General features: G+C 48.7%; 3 protein-coding genes and 1 long non-coding RNA gene across 15 annotated transcripts in view; 3 read left to right on the forward strand and 1 right to left on the reverse strand.

The window, feature by feature from the left end:
• The window catches only part of KMT2D (lysine methyltransferase 2D), a 42,989-nt gene extending 39,620 nt beyond the window's left edge, over positions 1-3,369 (forward strand). For all 12 annotated transcript variants that reach the window (XM_032294718.1, XM_032294668.1, XM_032294674.1 and 9 more), the window contains 3 exons: positions 1-74; positions 201-309; positions 480-3,369. In XM_032294718.1, coding sequence (XP_032150609.1) covers positions 1-74; positions 201-309; positions 480-572 — 276 coding nt within the window. In that variant the 3' untranslated portion in view covers positions 573-3,369. The remainder of the gene's footprint in view (positions 75-200; positions 310-479) is intronic.
• On the reverse strand, positions 2,943-23,825 carry LOC116562467. The gene is made up of 2 exons (XR_004273962.1): positions 23,482-23,825; positions 2,943-4,106 (listed from the first exon to the last, which is right to left on the reverse strand). It is a non-coding gene; the product is annotated as an uncharacterized LOC116562467 (long non-coding RNA).
• PRKAG1 (protein kinase AMP-activated non-catalytic subunit gamma 1) lies at positions 3,518-19,550 on the forward strand. Its single transcript, XM_032294736.1, has 12 exons — positions 3,518-3,610; positions 9,137-9,185; positions 15,960-16,069; positions 16,268-16,349; positions 16,447-16,505; positions 16,646-16,691; positions 16,793-16,847; positions 17,119-17,245; positions 17,743-17,908; positions 18,070-18,107; positions 18,532-18,678; positions 18,816-19,550. Exons 1-12 carry the CDS (start codon positions 3,602-3,604, stop codon positions 18,921-18,923), a joined length of 996 nt encoding a protein of 331 aa, XP_032150627.1. The 5' UTR covers positions 3,518-3,601; the 3' UTR covers positions 18,924-19,550.
• Positions 22,733-27,040, forward strand: DDN (dendrin). The gene is made up of 2 exons (XM_032294724.1): positions 22,733-23,093; positions 23,506-27,040. Exons 1-2 carry the CDS (start codon positions 22,885-22,887, stop codon positions 25,433-25,435), a joined length of 2,139 nt encoding a protein of 712 aa, XP_032150615.1. The 5' UTR covers positions 22,733-22,884; the 3' UTR covers positions 25,436-27,040.

A 27,040-nucleotide genomic window follows, 5' to 3' on the forward strand; every position in this document is an offset into this window, starting at 1 on the left:
AATCGAGGCATCTACATGTTCCGAATAAACAATGAACATGTGATTGATGCTACGTTGACCGGCGGCCCTGCCAGGTGAGCGATGATGAGGAAGGAGGGATTTAGTGGTCCCTGAGAGTGGCACTCGGGGGTAAACCAACAAAGAATCAAAATTGTCCCAACTTAGCTGCCTGACATTCCTGACTCTCTCCCACTGCCCAGGTACATTAACCATTCCTGTGCCCCTAACTGTGTGGCTGAAGTTGTGACATTTGACAAAGAGGACAAAATCATCATCATCTCCAGCCGGCGAATCCCCAAAGGAGAGGAGGTGAGAGGAAGTAACCTGAGTGAGTGACAAAGCAGCTCCTCCTCCTTTCACCCCTTCTCTGCCATTCCCTAAATGTGGGTTCCTAGGCTGTGCCCCTCAGATCCTATCTTCTCTGCCCTCCCCTCTTCCAGTGTGGGACTAGCATTGATTCTGCCCTCTTCTCTTTTCAGCTAACCTATGACTATCAGTTTGATTTTGAGGACGATCAGCACAAGATCCCCTGCCACTGTGGAGCCTGGAATTGTCGGAAATGGATGAACTAAGAAGCTTTGAGGCTACCAGGCAGGGGAGTCCCCCTACCCCCAACCTCTTCCCTGAAAGGGATAAGGGGGAAGAGAGGTAGCAGCCAGAGCCAGGACCCAGGGCTGGGGCTGCCGGCTGACCGGAGCCCCTGGAGCAGGAGGCTGGGGCAGAGGGCCCTAGGCCAAGCCCACCCTGGGCACCAGGGACAACCCTCTTCCCCACCACCGGCCCTCAGGCTGGCATCTCTGCCCCCAGCTCCAGGAGGGGCCAGACAGAAGCAGCCATTGGGCATCTCAGGTTTGAGGGGGATATGGGCCGGGAACTACCCAGAAGCATCTGGGAGGCAGCAGGGTGGGGGAAGAGGATGTGTGGCCGGGCCTCACAGCCCTGCTGCTCCCACTGACCTCTCTGGCCCAACTCAAGGCTGCAAAGAGACTTGACTAAGCTTGACAATCCCAAAGGCCGGGTCCCACACCTGGCCCTGCCTGCCGGGTCCTGCCCCCACCCTCACCCCCAGACCCTTCCCTCTTGATCTGTCTCTGTTTCCCTCTTTTCCTCTGTGTTTCTGTCTCTCTATGGGTTGTGTTTCCTTGTTTTCCACTCTGACAAATGCAACATGAACGGGAAAGAGGCGCGCAGCTGCCTAGGAGGGCAAGCTGGGCAAGCCGGGCAAGGAGACCCCGCACCCACACCTACCTCATTTAAGTGTTGGATTTTTTGCTGTTTTGAAATGTGAGACCCTCTCCAAGCCCCTTACTGCCCCAGCCCTCTCCCCCACCTCACTGCCCTCTTCTGAGTGGGTGGAAGCGGGGTAGGAGGAGGAAGAAAAACAACAACAAAAAATCCATCTTTGTTTTTAATTATGGGCATGGGATGGTGGTTGAGGCAAATGATGATGAAGATTGGGGATGACTGGCCCCTAGTTGCTCTAGGACTTCCTTCTCCATATGGACATGGGGGCAGGAGGGGCTAAACCTAGGACCAGGATATCTCCCTCCTGTTTTCCCAACCCCATCATGAGCCCGTTTGCCCTCCAGCCCCTGGATGGGTTGGGTGGGGGGTAGGGTGAGGGCTATCCCTGAGTGGCATGCCCATACCTAGTGAGGCAGGGTGTGGCCCGGAGCTCCCACTTTCCCTTAGTCACCAAACTGCTGCTGGTCTGGTGGGAAGGGGTGGTGATGTGGGGGTGGGGGAGCTTAGTGTCAGCACGGGGAGGGTGGGGGGTATTTATCTATTTATACATGGGATTGTACATAGTCTTGTGGGGCATGGGGGAGCCGGCTGGAGGTGAGAACCCTCCCCTCTCCCCCCACCCCCGGGGAGAGCAAATGTAAAACTACTAATTTTTGTGCTTTATATATTCTATATAAATATATCTATTTTCTTTTTACAAAACCAGTTTATAAATGGTAGGGGGGCGTGGGGCGGACACATGGAGCTCCCCTTGTGGGGGGGCCCACTCCATTACCCAACCTACCGCCCTTTTCCTCACCCCCCCCACCCCACTCCCCACCCCCTGGCTGTGACTGCTGTAAGATGGGGGTATAGAGGCTGGGCGATTCCCACCCCCTGTTGTATAGTTGGACTATGTTATAACGCACAAAAGAGAGCTGACCCCAGGGGGAGCCAGAGGGTGATGGGTTCCCTGCCTCCCTTTCCTTCCCCTTTCTGCCCAAGCTAGTGCTGCAGTTGAACCTCTTCCTGCGGGTGGGGGTAGGTAAGGGGTGGGTGAGGCCCCAAACCCCTCTGTGGTAGGGAACCATGGGGATGAAGATGAAGCTTATATGCAGTTATCTTCTAGGGGCTGTGGGCAAAGGGCATTTTGTAATTACTATTTTCAAGAATCAAATGTCTGGAGTGTAGGGGTGGGCTTGGTGGTGGTGGTGGACGGGCGGGCCTGCTGGAGGGGGAGCTTGGTCGCTGTTGTGATTTTAGGTTTGTTTTTGTTTTGTTTTGAATTTGGGGGGTTGTGGATTGTTGGGGGTAGGGAGATTTTTTTATTTAAGCTGCTTCCTCAACTGTTTCAAGCTGCAAATGTTTAAGAGAATAACACCCCCCACTCCCACAGGAACCGCTGTAATTAAATCAGACAGTAGGGAGACTGGGCTGCTCCCCTCAAAGCCACAGCCCTTGGATGTTCCTTTTCCGAGAGCAGAAGGTCTAGGCTACAGGGATGGGGAGATTGGCTCCTGTGAGTCAGGCTCTGTTTGGGGCTTGGGTCCTGGGATTGGGAAAAGGGGATGGGGCAGACTTTGTAAGCATATGCTAGGTATCCGATAGTCCTGTAGAATTTAGTGAAGAAACCTTATACAGTTTTTAATTTTTATATAAACTATAACTCAGACCCAAGCTACAAGGTTGGAATTTTGGTTGTCGGTTTTTTTTAAGTACCCTGCCTGTATAATTGCATCAAAATCCTCCACCCCCCATGTTTGTATTTTGGGTTGGTTTACACTCGCACATACTCAATTTTCAGTTTTCCCCTTTACAGTCTTCTCCCCTCACCTCCAGGACCCTCCCCCCTTTTTAAAAAATAAATCGCTGACAAGTGTGAATCCCGTGAAAACTTTATTTTGTGTTGTGTGTATCCTGTACAGCAAGGTTGGTCCTTCGTAACAACGGATGAAATGGTTCCCTTTTTTAAAGCGCCCTCTCTCCCTCCACCCTCAGCGCCCCTGTCCTTGGCATGTTTTGTATCAGCGATCATTCTGAACTGTACATAATTTATGTTGCGAGAGGCAAAGGGCAAGTTTTGGATTTTGCTTCTTCCGAGTTTGTTTTTAAACAACAAATAAAAAAAGAACATTTTAAATACAAGCGACTCCGTCCCGTGACCCTTGCCATCAGCGGGATCCGTGCGGTCTGCGAGGAACGGGGGAGGGCGGTTACCGAGGCCCGCCACCGCCGGAAGGGTGGGTTCTCCGTCTTCCGCCCTAGTCTGGCGACTGCCGTGACGTGGGCGGATGTGGCGTTGCCGCACCGGATGTGGGGCGGGGCCTGCCCCAAGAGAGCTTCCTAAAGCGAGAGAACCAAGCCGGCGCGTCTTGCAATGGAGACGGTGAGGAGTGCCGGAGGGCGGTCGGGGGCGCTGTGGAGCCTAAGACCCCCGTTAGGAGACCGGGAGGGCCGGGCAGGGGCTGGCGCTGGTGTCTAGCAAACAAGAAGCAGCCGGGTGTCTGCCCTATCCCGTGACCCTGTCCCTCCACTTCTTCGCTGGGCGCGTATCCTAGGACTGGGCCGCGCCCCCGCCGCCTTTCCTTACGCGGTACCCTTAGCCCGAGCAGGCAGTGACTCCTGGCTCGCTCCTTGGAGCGAGCCCACGTATGCCATGGCAATCTCGGGCCTCCTTTCCTCTTAGCACCTCAAGCCCTTTCAGAGGTTTGCTTGAGAGGGCAGGGCTGTGATCCAGCTTTGCTGGGTGAGGCAGGGGACGTCCAGAGGGATCTCCGCTTGCAGGTTGCTACTGGACCTCGGTGGTCTGACTGTGATCCCTGTAATCCCTGGCAGGAGGACATCTGAAGATCTTTGTAATGCATCCAGTGAAGTCACATTTCCTTAATAAGACCGAGAATTGGGGTTTGCTTGAAAGAGGAAATCTTGCAGTGTTAGAGGCCACTGTGTCCCTTGGACAAGTTTAGGTCATGACCCGGTCTGCGACTCTAAGCGGGAATTTTGGCATACCTTATTCTTGGCGAGCAGGCATTGACCAATTGTGGCAGGGCCCTGTCACCCTCCCACAGATGCTGCGGGTCGCCTGCTACATGTTTGCACCCACCCTCACTCTCAGGAGTCTTTTTCTAGCGCTCTGTAATTCCTCCCATACACTTCCCTCTCCACAGTTTTTAACCATGTGTCTTCTTTGAGACAGAGTAACTGTTTCCATGTTGGTTTTTATTATCAGCTACTGTAGTTATGAAAGGACTGCAGGTTTACTTTCGTAACTAATTCATAAGTGATTCATAAGAGTTATTCTGGGACATGCCCAGAGTAATTCTTTGCCACACCCTTTCCCTGCCTACAGAGAGGTTGTTTCTTTCAGGTTTTCAAACAGAAAACCGACCAAAGTAGTAAAATGATTCGTAGTTGGTCTCCCAGGCAAGGGAGCCAGTTCTGACTAATTAAGATAATCTTGAACAAAAATAAGGAGTCTAATTTCATTAAATTTAAAATAACATAGTCTACCTACTTATAAATGTATTATGGTTTACAAAGCATTTTTATATAGATTTTCTAATTTAGCCTTCACATTTTATGTAGTGGATTAGGTTCTGGGATGGAAATTAAAAAGAAGAAAAAGAAAACTTGGCCAGGTGTGGTGGCTCACGCCTGTAATCCCAGTACTTTGGGATGCCAAGGCAAATGGATTGCTTGAGCTCAGGAGTACTACACCAGTGATGAAACTCTGTCTGGAAAAAAAACAAAAATGCAAAAATTACCCAGGCATGGTGGTGGTGGTGGTGTGTGCCTGTAGCCCCAGCTATTTGGGAGGCTGAGGTGGGAGGATCGCTTGATCCAGGGAGGTGGAGGCTGCAGTGAGTTGAGATCATGCCACTGCACTCCAGCCTTCCAGCCTGAGTGACACAGTGAGACCTTGTCTCCAAAAAAAAAAAAAAAAAAAAAAAACAACTTTTGAAAATGCTCAGCCTGAGGGCAGCCAGCAATAGCTGTTATTTAAAGATAGACTATAATAAATGCTATCATCAATATGCAGACAAAGGACTGTGACAGCATAGTTGAGAGAAAAATTACTTTGGACCTGGGAGAGGGCACTGCAAATTGAGAGAACAGTATGAGCAAGGGCACTGAAATTGGGGTATGTAGAGAATTGGGAGTGAACCAGTGGTTTGATGTTGCTGGGTTTGGATTTTGGTCATAGTGGGAGAAAAGACTGGAAAAGAAGGCTAAGATCAGGTTGAAAGTATTACATACCATGCTAAAATTGAACTTTGTTTTATAATAGGGGACCTATGGAAGATTTATGAGCAAGTCAGTGAATGTCCTTTAGGAATGTTCATAGCAGCTTTCTGTACATGGACTGAGCTACTTCAGAAAGTAGAAAGTAAAGTTTCTTGTTACTGGAGATGAAAGTAACCTTCCAAACCTGAGATGCTTTGGTGAGCAAACTTGGTGAAAGCGTGAAAGATAAAGTGAAGAACAGATAGTTTTGGGGCAAGGACGCCAGTTTAAACAGTGTTGCAGAAGTGAGAGATAAAAGCCTAAATTAAGGCTGTGAAATTGGCAATGAGAGAGATGGATCTGAGGCATTTCTAATATACCAGCTTAGTTGATACATGTTAAGAAGACAGCTATGCAAAACATAGATGGGAACCACATAGAATAATAGGATTAGAGGGACAAATGTTTCGTATTGAAGCATTTGAGTAGTCTCTGTGATATCTGTGGTTATCAAACAAATAATTGCAAATGTAGATCAGAGGTTTGGAAGAAATTGTGAGTCTGTTTGTCAGATGTAGACTGTGTCTCTGTAATATTTTGTACTTACATGGTACAGTGGTAATTTCTCTGGTCCCCTGTGTTATTCGAAGTAGAAAGGATGGTCAATGAAGAAGAAAAAAAAAAAAAAAAAAAAAGAAGAAGTAGAAAGGAGACCAGGCACAGTGGCTCATGCCTGTAATCCCAGAACTTTGGGAGGCCAAGGTGGGCGGATTGCTTGAGCCGAGCAGTTCAAGACCAACCTGGTCAACATAGTGAGACCCCATCTCTACAAAAAAATACAAAAAGTAGCTTGGCTTGGTGGTGTGTGCCTATAGTCCTGGCAGCCTGGGAGGCAGAAGTCAGAGGATTGCCTGAGCTGGGGAAGTTAAGGCTGCAGTGATCTATGATTGTGCCACTGCACTCCAGCCTGGGTGACAGAGTGATTCCCTGTCTCAAAAAGAAAAAAAAAAAAGAAAAAGTGGACATAATTAGATAATTCCCCCCCTGATATAGTGAAACAGGCAGAAAGTTAAAAGTCACATAGTCAGTTTGTTTGAGTCTCTTATATTGGTATCTGTATCTCTATTTAGCTGTATGTTTCTTTCCTCTCTCTGTAACTTAGTCTTGGGTATATCTGTTGATATCAGTGTGCATCATTCTTTGAGGATTAAAAAAAAAAAAACAACTGTGAATTATATGCAAAACCCTGTGCCAAATAGTATGGGGGATACAAAATATAAGGTAGTTCTAAGTTTCCAGGAATTTATAATCTTTTTGAATAGATAATGAACAAAATAACTGTAGCACAGTACAATATATATCGTATGATGGGTGCAGTAAATTCTACAGAAGTAGCTGTTGCTGTGCCTTTGTATAGATCTTTGTGAGACTCCGATATATCATGTGTCTATCTTCACCACTAAACAACCCTCTCTCCCGCTTATAAGTGATGAGGCTGTTGTTCCGATAGTCTTGCCAAAATGGCAGGCCAAGCTAATAGCCTTATGTAGTCCAGAAAGAAGAGAGGGAGAATATCCCCCTTACTCCCTGCTCTCTTTGCTAGCCTATGAAGGGAGAAAAGTGTAGGGCTGTATTAAACTTCCCGGGTTTAGGAATTTTGTCAGCCAGCCTCCCAGGTTGAAGTTTTTATGTCATGTTACTACAGAAGCTATGGGGATGAAGTATGGTTTTAGGTTAGTTTGGAGGTATCACCCAGAGCAAATGGAGCCAAGACTGTTGATGCTAGCAGATGAAAATTGTGAAACCTCCTGGGTTCCCAAATAACAATGGCATTTCCAAATGTTCCCACTTGAGGGAGCACAGAAATGGTTCCAAGGTTTATCTAGTCGAAACACTGTCTACTCTCAGACTATCTAGGGAAAGGAAACTTGGAAAACCAGCATCCCCTGGCTGTAGCAGCCTTTGACTCACAAGGGTGCTGAGTGGACTCGAGTCCCCAGTTTCAGAACATTCATGTTCCTTATCCACCCCTCAGTCATGCAGGCTTTGACTGGCTGACAGTCAGCTACGGGGATCCTATCTACTTGTGGTCCTCTCTCAATGGTAAAGATTATTTCTGTGGTTCCAGTGCCTACAACTATGCCTAGTGAGTGAGTGTCAGTGTTTGGGGAAGACAATGCTATCTTTCTGGCTTCCAAGTTTTCATAAAATAGATCTGTGAGAATCTTGTAGGGGTTAGCCCTAAGCCCAGATCTTTTCACCTTAGCTTTTAGGACCTAATGTTTCATTAGGCAGTATAGTGTATAAGAACATGAGCTTTGCAGATGATGCTCATTCAGCTCAAAAGTGGATAGAAGCATTTCTGGAAAGCACAATATTGTAGCAGTATTGGTTTCTTCTCTTTTTTGATTCCAGAGAGGTGGAATTTTATCAGAATGGAGTAAATGCATTCAAAAATTTTATTAAAATGGCTGGGTACGGTGGCTCATGCCTGTAATACCAGTACTTCAGGAGGCTGAGGCAGCTGGATCACCTGAGGTCAAGGAGTTTGAAACCAGCCTGACTGACTGAGCAACAGAGCAAGAATCTGCCAAAAAAAAAAAAAAATTACAAAAATGAACACTGTCGGATAAATCCAACCAAACTCTTTGTCAGTTATAAGAAATCATTTTGTTAGGTATAAGTAGTTTAAAATTTTTTTTTTTTTTTTTTTTTTGGCTAGGCACAGTGACTCACACCTGTAATCCCGGCACTTTGGGAGGCCAAGGCAGGCGGATCACCTGAGGTCAGGAGTTTGAGACCAGCCTGACCAACGTGCAGAAACCCCATCTCTATTAAAAATACAAAATTAGCCAGGTGTGATGGTGCATGCCTGTAATCCCAACTACTTGGAAGGCTGAGGCAGGAGATTCGCTTGAACCCAGGAGGCAGAGGTTGCAGTGAGCTGAGATTGCGCCATTGCACTCTAGCCTGGGCAACAAGAGTGAAACTCCATCTCCAAAAAATAGTAATAATATAAATAAATACTGTGTTTTTTCACATTTGTTATTTATTAAAATTTTGATGTTAAAAAAAGCAAACCACAAGCTTTGGAACCAGAAGATAGGTATTTGAATGCCTACTCTACCCCTCATCAGCCATGTGACCTTGGGAAGGTTGCTTAATGTCTCTTGACCCTCAGAGACATTGTGAGAATAAGGCTAATAACAGTTTTTACCTCAGGGTTGTTTTGAAGGTTAAATGAGCTCATATGTCTGAAGGCCCTTACAAGGCTGGGTGCAGTAACTCGTGCCTATAATTGTAGTGCTTTGATAGGCCAAGGAGGGCAGTCACTTGAGCCCAGGAGTTTAAGACCAGCCTGGGCAACATGGCGAAACTCCATCTCTACTAAAAATACAAAAATTAGCTGGGCATAGTGGCATGTGCCTGTAATCCCAGCTACTCAGGAGGCTGAGGTGAGAGGATCACCTGAGCCTAAGGAGGCCAAGGCTGGAGTGAACTGTCATCACACCACTGCACTTCAGATTGGGTGACAGAGCACGACCCTGTCTCAAAAACAAAAAATGGGTGGGGGGAGCAGGGGCTTTATAGTGCTTTAAAGGGAGTCATTTATTATTTGTTCACCAGCCCTTCCCCTAATGTTGTTATAGAACCAGGTTAAACTGAATCTGTTTTCTTGTCTCTCCAGGTCATTTCTTCAGATAGCTCCCCAGCTGTGGAAAATGAGCATCCTCAAGGTAAGTTTACTGAAGAAAGGAAACTGGACATGAAAACAATAGCCTGACCCTAACAATGTCTTCAGCCAGCAGTGCTTTTGAATCTCTCCCCTGGGAAAGTCAAAGCAGGGCCAGATAATGTGCCAAACCACAAAAATCAGTGACAGTAGTTTGACAAGATCACCTAGGAATAAATCTTGGGCAGAGTGGAGATAATTAGTGTCTTCAATTATCGGACCACTTGAGAGAAACGTCTGAGGTACAGGGAAAACTTCCATAGGCAACTCTGGGCTGGCTAACTATGTTTTAGAAATCCTGGGTGTTTTTTGCATAGTCCAGAAACAGTGCCACCAGGATTTCATCACCCAGCAAACTCATTAAAGCCACTGGGTGTGAACAAAAAATTATGAAAAGGGCCGGGCACAGTGGCTTACACCTGTAATCCCAGCACTTTGGGAGGCTGAGATGGGGGATCACTTGAGGTCAGGAGTTGAGACTAGCCTGACCAACATGGTGAAACTCCAGCCTAGGCAACAAGAGTGAAACTCTGTCTCAAACAAAAAAAAAGGAATAATTCTCCAGGTCTGGTCACTTAAGACCTATTTTTGCCAGATCTTCTGGTTTTGAAAAGATACTAGAAATTAAAAAAAAAAGAAAGAAAAAAGATACTAGAAATTTAGATTTTTATGTACATTTCTAGATTTTAAAATTCTGATTTAAATTATTTTAAGGCTGGGCACAATGTAATACCAGCACTTTGAGAGGCCAAGGCAGGCGGATCACTTGAGCCCAGGAGTTGGAAACCAGCCTGGATAACTTAGTGAGACCCTGTCTCTATAAAAAATTTAAAAATTAGCCAGGCATGGTGGTGTGCACCTCTGGTTCCAGCTACCAGGGAAGCTGAGGTGGGAGGATCACTTGAGCCCAGGAGGTTGAGGCTGCAGTGAGCCGTGATTGTGCCACTGCACTCCAACCTGCGTGGAGAGTAAGTCCCTGTCTCAATTATAAACAAACAAAGAAACTCTGAGAAAACCAACTCCAATATGTTTGTGGGCCTGTGGCCTGAATGATAATATTTAACTGTCAATGTAGTATATCTTCAACTGATGTCCAAAGTCGTGTTCTTGGGAGTCTGAATTCCCAAGTTTGAATAACAGTGGTAGGCTTCCTGTTGAAGATGGCAGATTGGTAGATTGGGCTGCACATAGTGGCTCATGTCTGTAATCCCAGCTACTTGGGAGGCTGAGGCATGAGAATCTCTTGAACTCAGGAGGCGGAGGTTGCAGTGAGTGGAGATCACACCACTGTATTCCAGCTTGGGTGACAGCAAGACTGTCTCAAAAAAAAAAAAAAAAAAAAAAAGATGGTAGAGAATATATATTCACAAAAATTCCCTGAAACCACCATAAAGGAATTTTTTAAAGAAAAAGACACACACCATAGGGAAAACAGGAGAGGAGATGATAGCAATGAATTTTTGGAAGCGAAAAGCAAACAAAAGAGTGATGAACGACTTAGCAGACCTGAGAAGACTGAGTTATAACTAGCAGTAAGAAAAGCCAAGAAGCACTGAAGGTCTAAGAAACAGTCAGATCCCAAGACACCATGGGCACCTCCCTCTCCCACCTGTGGCAAAGAGTGGAAGTCTGGCAAGGGACTTGGGCACAGCTTAGGGCTGAAGTACTGCACTGAAAACAGGAGCATGTAGTGAACTAGACTCGATGCTGAGCCTCCAGTCCTCTTCCCTATTCAGTTTCCAGAGTGCTAGTAGAAAAGACTTCACCCTCCAAGCACAAAATTAAATAATTCTTCTCTCCAGAATCCTCCTGAAAGTCCTAAAATATATAAGGTATTGAATGTTCCCTATCCAATGACTCACAGTCAACAAGTCTCACTTACACACAGAGCTTCCACTCAGCCTTAAAGCCTCCACTCTAAAGATACGGTTTAAATTCTTTAAACCAAAGATTACCAAACATCTAAAGAAAGCATCTGTGAAAAAAAGTGATCCACCTGCCCCCCACCCCACCCTGGAAGGTACCATTGTTTTACTTTGAAGGCTCTATCTCCCTGGTAAAAAAGTAAATGAAAATGAAAAAGCAAACTGCCCCTCCCAACCTCACGTACACCCAGAAGAAACAAACAGGAAAAAAGCAACTGAAAGGAAAAGGTGAGAAGAAAACTTTGATAACATTAATATAATCTCAGGTAAAAGAACACATTTCTCAATACCTGTGAAAGTAGTGTATCTTTAAAGAAAACAACAACAGCTAGACTCGGTGGCAGCACTTTGGGAGGCTGAGGCAGGTGCATCACCTGAGGTGAGGAGTTCGAGACCAGCCTGACCAATATGATGAAACCCTGTCTCTACTAAAAATACAAAAATTAACCTAGCGTGGTGGCATAGGCCTATAATCCCAGCTACTTGGGAGGCTGAGACAGGAGAATTGCTTGAACCCAGGAGGCAGAAGTTGCAGTGAGCCGAGATTACACCATTGCACTCCAGCCTGGGAGATAAAAACGAAACTGTCTGAAAAAAAATCAAAAAAACTTATTTCCACCATGAAACAAGTATAGGATTCAATTTTTTTTTTTTTTTTTTTTTTTTTGGGGGATGGAGTTTCGCTCTTGTTACCCAGGCTAGAGTGCAATGGCGCGATCTCGGCTCACCGCAACCTCCGCCTCCCGGGTTCAGGCAATTCTCCTGCCCCAGCCTCCTGAGTCGCTGGGATTACAGGCAGGCGCCACCATGCCCAGCTAATTTTTTGTATTTTTAGTAGAGACGGGGTTTCACCATTTTGACCAGGATGGTCTCGATCTCTTGACCTCGTGATCCACCCGCCTCGGCCTCCCAAAGTGCTGGGATTACAGGCTTGAGCCATCGCGCCCGGCCTTAGGATTCAATTTTTAAAGAAGGAATTTTCATAAAACAAAAAGGAACTCTTGGAAATTAAAAATATAAGAGCAAAAATTTAAATCCAGTTGTAGGTTTCAAAAATCAACATGAGGAAATTTCCTAGAAAGCAGGGTTAAAAATCAACAAAGTAGAAAATAGGAGAGAAGGCGTAGTGGCTTATACCTGTAATCCTAACACTTCTGGAGACCGAGGCAGGAGCACAGGAGTTCGAGACCAGCTCACAGCAAGACCCTGTCTCTATAAAAAATAAAATTAGCCAGGCATGGTGGCATACACTTATAGTCCCAGTTACTCGGGAGGCTGAGACAGAAAAATTGCTTGAGCCCAGAAGGTCAAGGCTGCAGTGAGCCATGATCTCACTCACCATTGCACTCCAGCCTGGGTGACAGAATGAGAGCCTGCCTCTAAAAAAAGAGAGAGAGAGAGAGAGAGAGAGAGACAAAAGATTTCAACAACCCACAAAACAAAATCCCCAAACAAACATTAAAGGATCAGTCTAGGAAGTCCAATATCTAAATAGGAGTCACAGAAATAAAAATAGGAACCCAGAGGGAAGGAAATAATTGATGAAATAATTCAAGAACATTTATTGGAATTTAAGGACATTAGTTCTCCCATGGGTGCTATTGCGACCTACAACAGTGAAGCAGGGAGCACCAAGAGAATAGGAATTATCCACCCTTAGCTGTGCCTTTTTTTTCCCTACTGTCAGTGACCTTTGTTTCCTGAGCCTTGTCTATGCCATAGACCACGGTCGTCTTTAAAAAAAAAAAAAGGACGTTAGTTCTCATATTGAAAGGACCTATCAAATATTCAGCACAGTGGATGAAAGTGACCCACCCAAAGCACAGTCATCGTGAGATTTCAGAACACTGAAAACAAAGAGAAGATCGTATTGAGTTTTCAGAGAGAAAAAAAAAAGTCACATAAAAAGAGTCGGAATTGCCTTGGACTCTCAACTCTAGCAACTAGCAGGCAGTGGAGCAATGCCTTCAACATTCTGCAGGAAAATAAATTCCAAGCTTTCCTGCAAATTCTCAGCCAAATTATAAATCAAGGATGAGGGTAGAATAAAGATATCTACAGGCTGAAAGTTCTCAAAAAATGTACCTCCCATGCACCCTTTCTCAGGAAGCTACTGGAAGATGTGTTCTACTAAAACAAGGGAGTAATCAAAAAAGATGAAAACGTGATATAGGAAACAGGAGCACCAGTAGAGGAAAGACTTGAAAGGGGTACCCAGGATGGTGATGTAGATCCCAGGATGACAGCAGTGCACACCAGACAAACCAGCCCAGATTTGAGCAGGTCAGAAGGCTCCAGCGAGACTTCTTTGGGTAGTTTAAATTGATAGACTATTTAATGCTTCTGAACCTCTTGAAGCATTTGGGGATTGGATTAGTTATGGGAATTATACAGAAAAAATTAAACAAACAGGCTGGGCGTGGTGGCTCATGCCTGTAATCCCAGCCCTTTGGGAGGCCCAGGCGGGTGGATCGCCTGAGGTCAGGAGTTCTAGACCAGCCTGGCCAACATGGTGAAACCTTGTCTCTACTTTAAAAAATACAAAAATTAACCGGGCATGATAGCACATGTAATCCCAGCTACTCAGGAGGCTGAGACAGGAGAATCACTTGAACCTGGGAGGCAGAGGTTGCAGAGGTCGCACCACTGCACTCCAGCCTGGGCTACAGAGCAAGACTGTCTCAAAAAAAATGAAAGTTAAACAGAAGGACAAGACCATTAACTCCAGGGAAAACAAAGTTGTGAAAGGAAGAAAAAAAATCAGAGTTTACTATTTGGCTTATCTCTGAATAATAAACATTCAGTCAAAATGATTTAAATATTGGCTGGTGGCAGTGGCTCATGCCTGTAATCCCAGCACTTTGGGAGGCTGAAGCGGAGAGATCACTTGAGGTCAGGAGTTTGAGACCAGCCTGGACAACATGGTGAAACTCCATCTCTACTAAAATACAAAAATTAGCCGGGCATGGTGGCAGGCATCCATAATCCCAGCTACTTGGGAGGCTGAGGCAGGAGAATCGCTTTAACCTGGGAGGCCAAGGTTGCAGTAAGCCGAGATTTTGCCACTGCACTCCAGCCTGGGTGACAAAGTGAGACTCCCTCTCAGGAAAAAAAAAAAAAAAAGGATTTAAATACAGATATAACCAACATGTTTTAGCTCCTGGAGGAATGGGGAGGATGGGAAGTAGGGGGAGGATGGGAAGTACATGTTTGTGATGAAGCCCTAGTAGGAAAGAGAAATAGAGATTCTCATCTTCCTTGGTAGGTAGATGATAAATAATGCCCCAAAATGAAAAAAAAAAAAAAATCTGAAACTGGCAATACAAGCATGTTATTTAAGGATATAGAATTAAGTACCAAAATAATCAACTAAAAGAGGTAGATGTTCACATCTCTGGGGAAGGGTAGTACAGGGAGGTAGGTTGCAAGGACTGCATTTTTTTCTTAACAAAATTTGTAAATGTGTTTGACTCTTTAAACTGTATGCCTGTATAACTTTGGTTAAAAAAAATTTAAATAAATTGGCTAAAGACTTAAGAGCATGAAGTTTGGAATCAGATCTGAGTTTGAGTCTTTCTTGCCACTTATTATTGGTGTGACTTTGAGCAGTTTATTTAACTACACCTATTTTCTCATCTGAAACAGGACAGTACTTACAGATTTGTTGTAAGCATTAAATGATGTAAATTTTTTCTTTTTCTTTTGAGACAGAGTCTTACTCTCTTGCCGAGGCTGGAGTGCAGTGGCAGGATCTTGGCTCACTGCAACCTCTGCCTACCGGGTTCAAGCCTCAGATTCTCTTGCCTCAGCCTCCCAAGTAGTTGGGACTACAGGCGCGTGCCACCACGCCTGGCTAATTTTTGTATTTTTTTTTTTTTTAGTAGAGATGTGGTTTTGCCATGTTTGCCAGGGGCTTGCTATATTGCCCAGGCTGGTCTGAAACTCCTGATCTCAGGTAATACACCCACCTTGGCCTCCCAAAGTGCTAGGATTACAGGCGTGAACCACCTCGCCAAGCCAATGTAATATTTTTAAGTACGTGTAGTATAGTATGTAGCACATTCAAACTATTATTTTGGGAGATTGCTTCCCTAGTTTAGAGCAAGCAATTAAAATCACAGGAATAGAAAAAGGTAATCCTAGCCAGGATCTTCTATTTGTCTCAAGTAGGTGGGATGATTTCTGATTTACAGGGTGATCCCAAAGTGGACTCTCAAGGTGTTTTGAGCCAGGTTGATTGAGCACTGGGATCTAACTGACTGTTGATGAGAACTGGCCCAACTTGGACCATGACTTTCCCATTTGCAGGTCTTAGGATATTTTTTTTTTAATTGAGACAGGGGCTTGCTATGTTGCCCAGGCTGGCCTCAAACTCCTGAGTTCAAATGATCCTCTCTCTCAACTTCCTAAATAGCTGGGATTACAGGTGCATGCCACCATGCCCAGCACAGTCTTGAAAGAATTTTAAGAAGCTTACTTCATTGAAAAAAGAGAACAAGTGAAAAATGTGCTAAATATATGAAAGGGAAGGCTTGGATTAAAGATGAGAAAAAAATTTAGACTATATATAACATGTTAAAGAGATACTATAGACTTTAGGTTTTAGTCAACTTTCTTTTACCTATAGGGACCAATAGATAAAGTCTTAATCTGGAGATAGGGGTTGGATGAAATGGTTTCTAAGAGGTTTATCCAGGCTTTGTGGAAACAATAGAACAAAAGATAAAATAAGGGACCTTATAAAAAATCATGCTCTAAATATTTGAGATACTAGGACACTATTTTGTTTTCTGTCTCTTTTGATTGGGAGTTTTTATGTGCAAGGAAGCTACTAACTATTCCACCCTATGCAGAGACCCCAGAATCCGACAATAGCGTGTATACTTCCTTCATGAAGTCTCATCGCTGCTATGACCTGATTCCCACAAGCTCCAAATTGGTTGTATTTGATACATCCCTGCAGGTGGGTGAAATCCTCTTTTCCCTTCCCCTTTTGGAGCCTTTGGTTTAATACCTCTCATCCTATCTCATCCTAAGGGTAGCATCCTTATCCTTCTGTGAACTTAGTCTCATGTTTTATCCAACATGCTCAAACAGTGTTCTTTTTTACAGTCTTGCCCCTATGGATTTGCCTTTATGATTATTCCTGTCTTGGCTACAGGTGAAGAAAGCTTTCTTTGCTTTGGTGACTAACGGTGTACGGGCTGCCCCTTTATGGGATAGTAAGAAGCAAAGTTTTGTGGGTAAGCAAAAGTTTCAGCAACACAGTATTATTAGCATCTTGTGCTGGGCAGGGATAGAAGCTTCGGGCAGTGCTGAGGGCTCTGTCTTGTCCTCTAGGTATGCTGACCATCACTGATTTCATCAATATTCTGCACCGCTACTATAAATCAGCCTTGGTAAGGAACTTTAGCCTAATGATCAAAATCACTTTCTCTACCCTAAGTCCCTCATTCTCATTTCTTTTCCTCCAAGCAAGCCACAAGGGCTTAAGGAAGTAGAGAGATCAGGTCTCAAATTCTGTTGCTTCTGCTTTCAGGTACAGATCTATGAGCTAGAAGAACACAAGATAGAAACTTGGAGAGGTATGCAGAGAATTGGGGTTGTAAAAGGATAAAGGGATGGAAGGTTTCTGGGAAACACTTTTCCATGATGGTATTTTATGACCCATCCCTTTTCCCTTCAGAGGTGTACCTCCAGGACTCCTTTAAACCGCTTGTCTGCATTTCTCCTAATGCCAGGTGAGTTCCAGCTGTCTATTCATCTGTCCAAAGTGGGAAGAGATTTGCCATCAGCATAGCTAATGCTCTAGACACCCGGGGAAAGGGAAAGAAGAGAGAAAACACACACACACACTCACTCTCTCTCTCTCTCTCTCTCTCTCGTCTGGCATGTACACTGCCCCACTTCCCTAACCCTCAGTTTTCCCTGTTTACCTATACACTGTATGGAGCAGTTTAACCACCCTTAGCCCCAGTACTGTGGAACTTATTGTCTCCCACCTTCCCACAGCTTGTTTGATGCTGTCTCTTCATTAATTCGGAACAAGATCCACAGGCTGCCAGTTATTGACCCAGAATCGGGCAATACTTTGTATATCCTCACCCACAAACGCATTCTGAAGTTTCTCAAATTATTCGTAAGTACTCCTCAGCCCAGTTCTTTTTTCTTTTTTCATTTATTTATTTATTTGTTGAAAAAGAGATGAGGATTACAAGTGTGAGCCACTGCATCCAGCCCCAGTTCTTATTTATTAATTAATTTATTTTGAGACAAGGTCTGACTTTGTTGCCCAGGCTGGAGTGGAGAGGCGCTATCATGGCCCACTTCAGCTTCCACCTCTTGGGCTCAGATGATTCCCCCCACCTCAACCCCCAGAGGAGCTGGGACTACAGGTGTGTACCACCACACCTGGCTGATTTTTTGGTATTTTTTATAGAGATGGGGTTTTGCCATATGGCCCAGGCTGGTCTGAAACTCCTGGGCTCAAGCAATATGCCGCCTCAGACTTTGACAGTGCTGGAATTACAGGAGTAAGCTGGCGTAACCAGCCCTTATTTCTACGTACTGGCTTGGAGGGGTATCCAAGGGTGGTTTTGCGTGCCTTGAAAGTTAAGCTGATGGCTCTTTCCTCAGATCACTGAATTTCCCAAGCCAGAGTTCATGTCCAAGTCTCTGGAAGAGCTACAGATTGGCACCTATGCCAATATTGCTATGGTTCGCACTACCACCCCTGTCTATGTGGCTCTGGGCATCTTTGTACAGCATCGAGTCTCAGCCCTGCCAGTGGTGGATGAGAAGGGTAAGAGATTGGGCAGAAGGAGAGGGAGGGAAGATCCAGGGAAGTTAGGGTGGCTCTGGGAAAATCTGCTTTCCCCTCAGCTCAGCCAGGAGGGTGATTCTGTGAGTAGGGGGAGTCTTAGATGCCAGATCCTCCTTACTGAGCTGCCTCTGTCCCCCTAGGGCGTGTGGTGGACATCTACTCCAAGTTTGATGTGATCGTGAGTGATTGTGGAGGGTCTGGGAGGTAGGGAAGGGGTGGGGCTGTTAAATATGGTGGGGGAGAAGGGAGTCTCTTCTGTGATCTAAGGGTCTTAGAAGCTTCCAGGCTTTCAAAAAAAAAAAAAAAAAAAAGTCTGGGCGTGGTGGCTCACGCCTCTAATCCTAGCACTTTGGGAGGCCGAGGTGGGTGGATCACTTGAGGTCAGGAGTTCAAGACCAGCCTGGCCATCATGGTGAAACCCCATTTTAAAAAAAAAAAAAGAAGCTTCCAGGCTTTCAAATCCTATTAGAAAAGAAATTGAATGAGTTGGGTGTGGCTTGTGGCTGGCAGTTCCCTGAATCCCTCTGGTGAGGTTGGATGGGTTCAGGGTTTGGAGGCTGGCTCCCTTGCTTCCCTGCAAGCTCCTTCCTCTGTCTTCCCAGAATCTGGCAGCAGAAAAGACCTACAACAACCTAGATGTGTCTGTGACTAAAGCCCTGCAACATCGATCACATTACTTTGAGGGTGTTCTCAAGTGCTACCTGCATGAGACTCTGGAGACTATCATCAACAGGCTAGTGGAAGCAGAGGTAGGGAGGCCAGCAACCCTAAAGAAGCTGTGGGGAGCAGCCTTGAGAGTGGGGTTTGGCAAGGTGGGTAGGGACAGAGGGGCTTCCCTTGAGGCCAGCACTAAACATTCCCTTTCTCCCTTGTTGCCCTGTGCCAGGTTCACCGACTTGTAGTGGTGGATGAAAATGATGTGGTCAAGGGAATTGTTTCACTGTCTGACATCCTGCAGGCCCTGGTGCTCACAGGTGGAGAGAAGAAGCTCTGAGCTCGGGAAGGGGTCAGGCAGCACCAAGGCATACGCCCAACTCATTGTCTGCTGGAAGCTCTGTGGGGATCAGATGAAACTTGGGGGAATTGTGACTCTGTTCCCTGCTCAGGGCCCCCTGCCCTTCTATTTGGGAGCTAGAGAAGGTATAGGGGGAGGAAGGAGAATGGTTTTATAGCTACCCTTACCCTCACACATACACTTGAAAAAACTTTCAGACTCGCCAATTCTAGCCCCTGTCCTCTTAGATGTAGCCCCCTTTCTGGGTGAACTGTAGGCTCTGTGTCTCTCAGACAAATTCTGATCTCTAAGAGATCCCCAGACCTCACTTGCCTCTGCCTCTATCTCGGCCCTGTTTCAACCCTAAGATAATAGCACAACAAAATTCTTCATAAAGATATTTTTATTTACCTGTTCCATGCTATATGGAGGAGGCCAAGTCCATTTAGTGACATTTCTTCCCATAATGTCAGTGGGGAGGACTGTGGGGAGGAGGGCCTTTGGGTTCCTGTGCTGTGTGCATATGAAGGGAGATGGGGTTGGGTGGAGGAGGAGGGCAGTGTGGTTAGCTAAGGTTATTGCTTTTTATGGCAAGTCTAATTAAATGACAGCAATCTCTTCATGGTATTACAGTGTTTCATTTTTGCAGTTGACAGACACCACTGTTCCAAACTTCCTACTTTATATGGCATCTTCAACTGGTCATTAATAACAATAGTGTATGTGCACACACACACGTGCACATACACACACAGCTGTGTGCCAGACATCATTCTCAGTGCTTTTATATTAACTAATTTAATCCTCAGAATAATAATAGACACTATTCCAGTTTTACAGATTTTTAAAAATGGAGGCACAGAGAGGCTAGGTAACTAACCCAAGACCACACAGCTAGTAAAAAGTGGAGCTAGGATTTGAACCCAAACAGTCTGGCCCTAGGGGTCATGCTCTTCACTGCTACAGTAGACTTACTACCTCTAATTCTCCTTTCACAACTGCTCCTTACCCTAGTCCCTGTGGTTCCTCATTATCTCACTTTCCCCTCTGCCTGAATTATGGCCCGTACCCAAGGGAAATCTCATAAAAATGTTAGTGTCTACTCCCAACAGTAGACAAACTTGAGGGTCTCCTTTGGGCAGAGAATCGTGCCACCATTATCAGCTTTTCTTAGGGAAGGTTTGATTGTTTGGCTTTCTGAGTTGGCACTGTTTTTTGAGACGGAGTCTCATTCTGTTGCCCAGGATGGAGTGCAGTGGCACGATCTCGGCTCACTGCAACCTCCACCTCCTAGGTTCAAGCAATTGTCCTGCCTTAGCCTCCTGAGTAGCTGGGACTACAGGCATGCGCTACCACGCCCAGCTAATTTCTGAATTTTTTTGTACAGACGGGGTTTCACCATATTGGCCAGGCTGGTCTCGAACTCCTGACCTTGTGATTCTCCCACCTCGGCCTCTCAAAGTGCTGGGATTACAGACATGAGCCACTGCACCCAGCCAGCACTATCTTTAAACCTACAAATCTCTTGCCTTTCTTGCATTTCTTGAATGAGCTGGAGAGTAGGAGATGAGAGAACAGCAGGACAGTGGTCACTCCATCAGATCCATTCCCTGTACTGAAACCATGTAGACCCAAACAGCACCCAACACCAGAAGAACTGCTAGACTGTGGAGTATGAGGTAAATTTGTGTGCCAGCTCACTCCTGCCTTGCAGGTATGAAACAGTTTCCCATCCATGCTAGGAACAATTTCAGAGTCATTCCTTGTCCCTACCCCCACGGTGCCTAACCCCTCTGATGACCCACCAGCCAGAGCATACTGGGTTCTCCAAACTAGGTTTCCTGAGGGAACACAGGGAAAAGCATCAAGGGCCTCATGAGATCCAACATGAGGAAGCTGATTTTTTTAAAAAAAGAAGGTGGCCCTCGTCAGAGCTCAGCTTTCAGTGCTGCAGCATGGCTGTGGAGGAGCCCCTGCTTCTGCCTTCACTTCTTCACAGCTCGCACAGCACATTCTCAAACTTGGGGGAGGAAGGCTTCCAAGTATTAGAATTAGAGTATGTTTATGTGGTGGAGGGGGGTGGTAAGTACATGGTGGAAAGGACAGATGGCCCCTTATGTCACATTCCCTCATTAAGGAAGATTTGCCTAGGGAGGAGGCAAGGGCTTTAAAAGCCTCAGGACTCTAGTGGGACCTAGGGTGGAAGGAAGCACCTTCGAGTCAAGTCATCAGTGCAGCTGGCAGGTGTGTGAAATCAAGGGGGATAGGGTGGATGGGACGGGATGTTTGCGTTCTCTCTAAAGGTCTGTGTGAGGGAGCAGAAGCCTGGTTTTGTTGAGCTGTTTCTCAGTCAGTCTCTGCCCCACAATAACCTTTTTCGTCACCATCCCCTTAAAAGGAAGGGTCTGGACCCAAAGGGCTCCACGTACATTAGTGGAAAACTAATTGGGAACTCTTGCTTCTCCCATTTCCCCCTAAAACCCAACCAATCAGTCTCAGCGTGAGGATGAAGCTGAGGGAAAGACAAGAGATAACATTTGGGACTCACAGGCTTCTATTCTTACCTATGCTTCTCCAGAGAGGCAAATTATCCCTCCTTCCTGAGGAACCATTGCCACACACACTCTCTTTCCCCTCTCTCTGCACCCCTCCCCTCCACTGAATCTGCTGCCATGGTTGTCAGGCATGGTTGCTAAGTCTCTGCATGGAAGGGTTGGCGTGGGCTGTGCTGCCACTAACATTACCATGGTGAATCAGGGGACACCTGGTATAAGCTTAGCGGGAGGGATCATGTGGATGTAAGCAACAGACCCCCAGGATAGAGGCAACTCAAAAGGTGAGCATCTGGAGACCACTTCAGGCGGGGCTGAGTGAACTAGGCATCGTGGTGGTAAGGGGGAGCTCTACATTGGAAAAATAAGGGCCACTTTTATCATTTCAGTTGCTAGGGGATTAGTTTTGCCAAGCAAACACACCATTCCTCCTCCATCCCCTGCTGGAAGGGTGAGAGTGCATACTCGTTTACTCTGTCTGCCATAAAGCTGAGCAGAGCTGTGTGGGCACAGAACACTATAACCCCCACATCCTGGCGTCTGGACTCAGGGTGAAAGCCTGCTGCTGCGGGACGGCTCCCTGGCTGCCCAAGGACAAACATGTAGAATGGGACTGGGAGGGCGGCTTGGGTGGCCAAGGCAGGCGCCTGTGTCCTGCTGTACCAGCAGTTCTAGGGGCAGCACTGAGCTGGTGAGGAGATAAGGGTATAGGGGTCACCCTTTTTGAGCTTAGGGAAGGCAGCTCTCCCCCAGAGTCGCACAAAAGCCTGGTGAAAGCCACCGCCTCCTCTCTCCACCGCATGGGAGCTGGTTACTCATCTCATCTCTGCACCCGAACAGCCACTGCCGCTAAAAATAGCCCCCCAGCCGTGGGCCAGCCCCTCCTGCACCCCAACCCCATGGAAACCAGCAGAGTGGCAGGCAGAGACCTTGAGTTCCATTCTCACCGCTCCGTGTTGGGGAAACTGAAATCTGAGGCAGGAAGCCAGGGGCAGAACCCTGGTGGTCAGGCAACCTGACAGGCAGGGGAGTAAAGGGTTAAAACGGCAGGAAGGTTGAAGAAGTAGGGGCGGGGGAGGGGGCACTGTCAGCTTGGCAAGAATCATAAGTCCCTCCCCCGCCCACTCGTGCGATCCCATCAGGCTTGGGGGACAACAGCAGTGGGAAGGGGCGTCCAATCCCGGGCCCCAGGGGGCGGCCGTGCACATGGGGGAGGTAGCAGCGCGGAGCAGCCCGCGCGGTGTCACATGCGCGCGCACACACAGAGACAGGCACACACACGTGTGCCCGGGTATATATAGTTCCCAGTCCCCGGGCCCGCGGCTCTGCAGTGGGCGCCGGCTCCCTGGGCTGGGAGGGGGCTCCTGGGGCGGGTGGGAGGGTGGGGGGCCGGGGTGGGGTGGGGCAGGATGCTGGATGGCCCACTGTTCTCCGAGGGGCCTGACAGCCCCCGGGAGCTCCAGGATGAGGAGTCTGGCAGCTGCCTCTGGGTGCAGAAGTCCAAGCTGTTGGTGATCGAAGTGAAGACCATTTCCTGTCATTATAGTCGCCGCGCCCCTTCTCGACAGCCCATGGACTTCCAGGCCAGCCACTGGGCTCGCGGGTTCCAGAACCGCACGTGAGTGAAGCAGGGGTGAGGGGAAGAGAGTGGTGGGGCGGGGAGTGGGGTCTGGACCTCCCCGAAGGCACTAGCGAGCATTGCTGGTCCCCCTTCTCTTTCCCACTCTTCCCTCCCCTGCCCCCTCCCGAGGGCTGGGGCCTGACTCATCCGGTTGTTTGGGGGAATAGGAGTGGGCGTGAGAAAGGGCAGGAGGTGAGATGGGGCAGACGCTGTTAAAGTGTGCATGGAGAGATGGCGAGGAGTCCCGCTTCGACTTCAGTCCTAACATATACGCACGTGCACACGCGCACACACTCACACACACCCCTTCATATGGCTGTCCCAAGTGGTCTGCAGTGCTCCCAGCTCCCCGGACCTCGGCTCCCTTCCCCCACAAACTGCTCACCTGGGTTCCTGCTCATTGTCCCAGGTGTGGGCCGCGCCCGGGATCCCCACAGCCGCCGCCCCGCCGGCCCTGGGCCTCCAGGGTGCTGCAGGAGGCGACCAACTGGCGGGCGGGGCCCCTGGCCGAGGTCCGAGCTCGGGAGCAAGAGAAAAGGAAAGCGGCGTCGCAGGAGCGGGAGGCCAAGGAGACCGAGCGAAAAAGGCGCAAGGCTGGTGGGGCCAGACGGAGCCCCCCGGGTCGGCCCCGCCCGGAGCCCCGCAACGCCCTTCGGGCGACCCAGCCGGCGGGGCTCCCTGCACCCTCGCGGCCGGAGCTCCTGGCACAGGTGGGGCGAGCGCCCCGTCCATCCGCGCAGCCGCAGAGCGACCCAGGGTCGGCGTGGGCGGGGCCCTGGGGAGGTCGGCGGCCGGGGCCCCCAAGCTACGAGGCTCATCTGCTGCTGAGAGGCTCTGTTAGTACGGCCCCGCGACGCCGCTGGGACCGGCCGCCACCCTACGTGGCTCCACCTTCCTACGAAGGCCCCCATAGGACCTTGGGGACTAAGCGAGGACCCGGGCACTCCCAAGCGCCCGCTTCATCAGCCCCAGCTCCGAATCCCTCCAGGACAGAGGGAGGGCGCATAAAGAAGAGGCTGGATCCTCGGATCTACCGGGACGTCCTCGGGGCTTGGGGTCTCCGACACGGGCAGGGTCTCTTGGGGGGATCCCCAGGCTGTGGAGCGGCCAGAGCAAGGCCAGAGTCCGGCAAGGGGGTCGTGGAGAGAAGCCTGGGGCTGGCTGCTGCTGACTTGAACAGTGGTAGAGACAGCCATCCCCAAGTCAAAGCTGCAGGGAGCCCAGGCACCGAGACCGCTCCTGCGGGGTCTGCAACTGCGGCTCCCAGTGCCCCGCGTCCCGCTCCTAGGTCCAGGCACCACATCAAGGGCTCGAGGGAAGGGAAAAAAGAAAGAGAACAGATCTGGTTCCCCAAATACTGGATTCCCTCCCCTAAAAAGCAGCCGCCCCGCCATAGCCAGACACTCCCCAGACCCTGGGCTCCTGGAGGCACGGGATGGAGAGAATCCCTCGGTCTTGGAGTGGGGGCAGGACCGGAGACCCTGGAGTGTTGGAAGGCGACCCGCCGTGCCCACACCTTGCCCCGCAGTTCCCAGGGCCCATCCCGTGGGGAAGGCGTCTTTGTCATTGACGCCACGTGCGTAGTGATACGATCCCAATATGTTCCAACCCCCCGAACCCAGCAGGTGCAGCTTTTGCCCTCTGGGGTGCCAAGCGTGGTGGGGGATGCCCCCAGCCAATCGAAGCCCGGCAAGGAGGACGGTGAACGGGCCACAGTCTTTCCTTCCCCTTGCCAAAAGCTGCCGTCAAGCAGTCACCTTTTACACCAGCCTAGCGAGGGCCGCGGGGGCGAAGCTGAGGGCGGGAGGCCAGGGGACTCCTCACTGGAGGAGGGCACCTTCAGCATCTTGGGGCTCCCGGCCCCCGAAGTAAACCTGCGGGACGCCCCCACGCAGCCAGGTAGCCCAGAGCACCAAGCCTTAGGCCCAGGAGCTTCGGGATCCCGGAGCAGAGCCGAGGGCTCAGAAGTGGCGGTAGTTCAGCGGCACGCAGGCCGGGGCTGGGCGCGGACCCCAGGGCCCTACGCCGGGGCCTTGCGAGAAGCCGTGTCCCGTATCCGCCGCCACACCGCCCCTGACTCGGACACTGACGAAGCTGAGGAACTGAGCGTCCATAGCGGCTCCTCTGATGGAAGCGACACAGAAACCCTGGGCGCCTCCTTGCGGAACGAGAGGACCCTGCCCGGGGCTGGAAACAGTCCGCCAGAGGAAGGTGGGAAGACAGCGGAACTGAGCGGCAGGGTCGGGGAGATTGTAGATGTCGTCAGCGAAACCGAGGAGGTCCTCTTTGGAGTGAGGGACATCAAAGGGACCCAACAGGGAAATAGAAAGAGGCAGTGAGGGGCCCCTTCTTGTATTCGTGACCCCAATACATCCATCCTTGGGTCCACTGGTCCCCAGTCTTCCCCATAGACTTCCTTTGCTTCTTTTTTCCTTGTATCTTTACCCATACCTGGTCCCATCCTTGACATAAAAATGAAAGGAAGGGAAGCATATGCCCATTCATGATTTTGTTTCAGGAGAGGTGAGAGTGAGCAGTAGATTTAATTAATGCCTGCCTGCCATGTTCAAGGCACTAGGGTGAGCTCTTCGCAGGGCCTGATGCACTGGATGTGGAGCTGAGCAGAGAGGCCTAACTAGGATCAGGCAGGAGGGCAGGGATGGTGGCAGCCATAGGAAGGCAGTGTAGGGCAGGGCCTCTGTGCAGGAGGGAAAAAGTGAAGGAGAGGCTTTGGACTCAGTGACAGAGTGATCAGATGACAAAGGGGTTCTTGGCAGAAGAGAAATAGGTCCAGTAAAACCAGCAAAGCAGAAGGAGGGCTCACCTTGGTCTCACAAGCCTTGGATTTCAATCCCACCTCTGCCACTGACTTGGTTGACTGAGGCGGCCACTTTCCCTCTCCAGGCCTCCTGGCCTCCTGGTATGTAAAATGGTGGCATTCAAAGGTCCATCCTTCCATCTCTGACATTTTGAGATCTTTGGGAAACACTCTATCTCATCTTCCCCCTTGACAAGCCAAGAATGAGAGTTGGGAATAAGTGAACAGAGTCCAAAGTTTCCTGGTGGCCTCCTTGTCACCAGAAGTCATGATCAATTCAGGAGACTGCCCAGGGCTTGCAGAAGAGCCTAAGGGAGCCAGGCACTCCTATTCTAGTCTTCCAGGTTTAGGTGAGGGCTCCCCAAGGCAGAGCAAGATAGTGGCCCTGTCACTGACCCTGGCCTGTGGTGGTCTGAGCTGGGGAGGAAGGAAGCCAATGAATCAGCTTGGGACCTCTTTAGGCCTTCCCCTTTTCCTCCACCCCAATGCTCCTTAGTGATGCTCTGAGGCGTGGCCACGATTTCCCTCCCAGGTGGTTTCGCCCACCTGAAAGAATCCTGAGAATTTCTCCCATCTCAGCCTCTTCTGGCAACCGGCCACGCAAGGAAAGAGGCTGGTCCCCAGAAGCCCGTAGGCGTGCGATGTGATACTCTCTACAGCCACTACAGGGCGCGCGCAGGTCGCGGATCTCTCCAGTTGCTTATTCCGGCTCTGCCACTCAATCCGATCCCCAGTTCCCCAGCGCGGGTCCCCAGCCTTGCAGCCTTCCGCCGCGCGGGGCCGGGAGCAGGCCTCCGGGCTCCCAGACCTCTGGAGCCCGCCGGGCCCCTCTTTGTATTCATCCACCCCAGCCGGCTTGGGATTCAGACACCGAAGTCTTTTTTTTTTTTTTTTTTTTCTCTCCGATCCCGGACACCTCCTCTGTCTGCCATTTATTAGCCATGTGAACTTGGCAGCATCACTTCACCTCCCTGAGCCTCAGTTTCCTCATCTGTCAAATGGGGGTTTATAAACACCTACCTCGCAGGGTTGTTGTGAGGATTTAATGCGATAATGTATGTAAAGCGCCTTGCACATCGCCTGGCACACAGTAGGCGCTCAATAAATCTAAGCTTCCCTTTATCCA

Source organism: Sapajus apella, unplaced genomic scaffold (assembly GCF_009761245.1).
Source record: "Sapajus apella isolate SASKATOON/1434 unplaced genomic scaffold, GSC_monkey_1.0 scaffold2, whole genome shotgun sequence".
In the NCBI taxonomy this organism is placed as follows: domain Eukaryota; kingdom Metazoa; phylum Chordata; class Mammalia; order Primates; family Cebidae; genus Sapajus; species Sapajus apella.

What these genes read in the sequence shown, in the direction of transcription:
- PRKAG1 (XM_032294736.1), top strand. An exon ending in TAAGAAGCAAAGTTTTGTGG is followed by an intron (nt 16,350 to 16,446) that starts GTAAGCAAAAGT and finishes CTTGTCCTCTAG; the next exon opens with GTATGCTGACCATCACTGAT. An exon ending in TGAAGTTTCTCAAATTATTC is followed by an intron (nt 17,246 to 17,742) that starts GTAAGTACTCCT and finishes CTCTTTCCTCAG; the next exon opens with ATCACTGAATTTCCCAAGCC.
- DDN (XM_032294724.1), top strand. Translation starts at nt 22,885, where the DNA reads ATGCTGGATGGCCCACTGTTCTCCGAGGGGCCTGACAGCCCCCGGGAG. An exon ending in CGCGGGTTCCAGAACCGCAC is followed by an intron (nt 23,094 to 23,505) that starts GTGAGTGAAGCA and finishes TCATTGTCCCAG; the next exon opens with GTGTGGGCCGCGCCCGGGAT.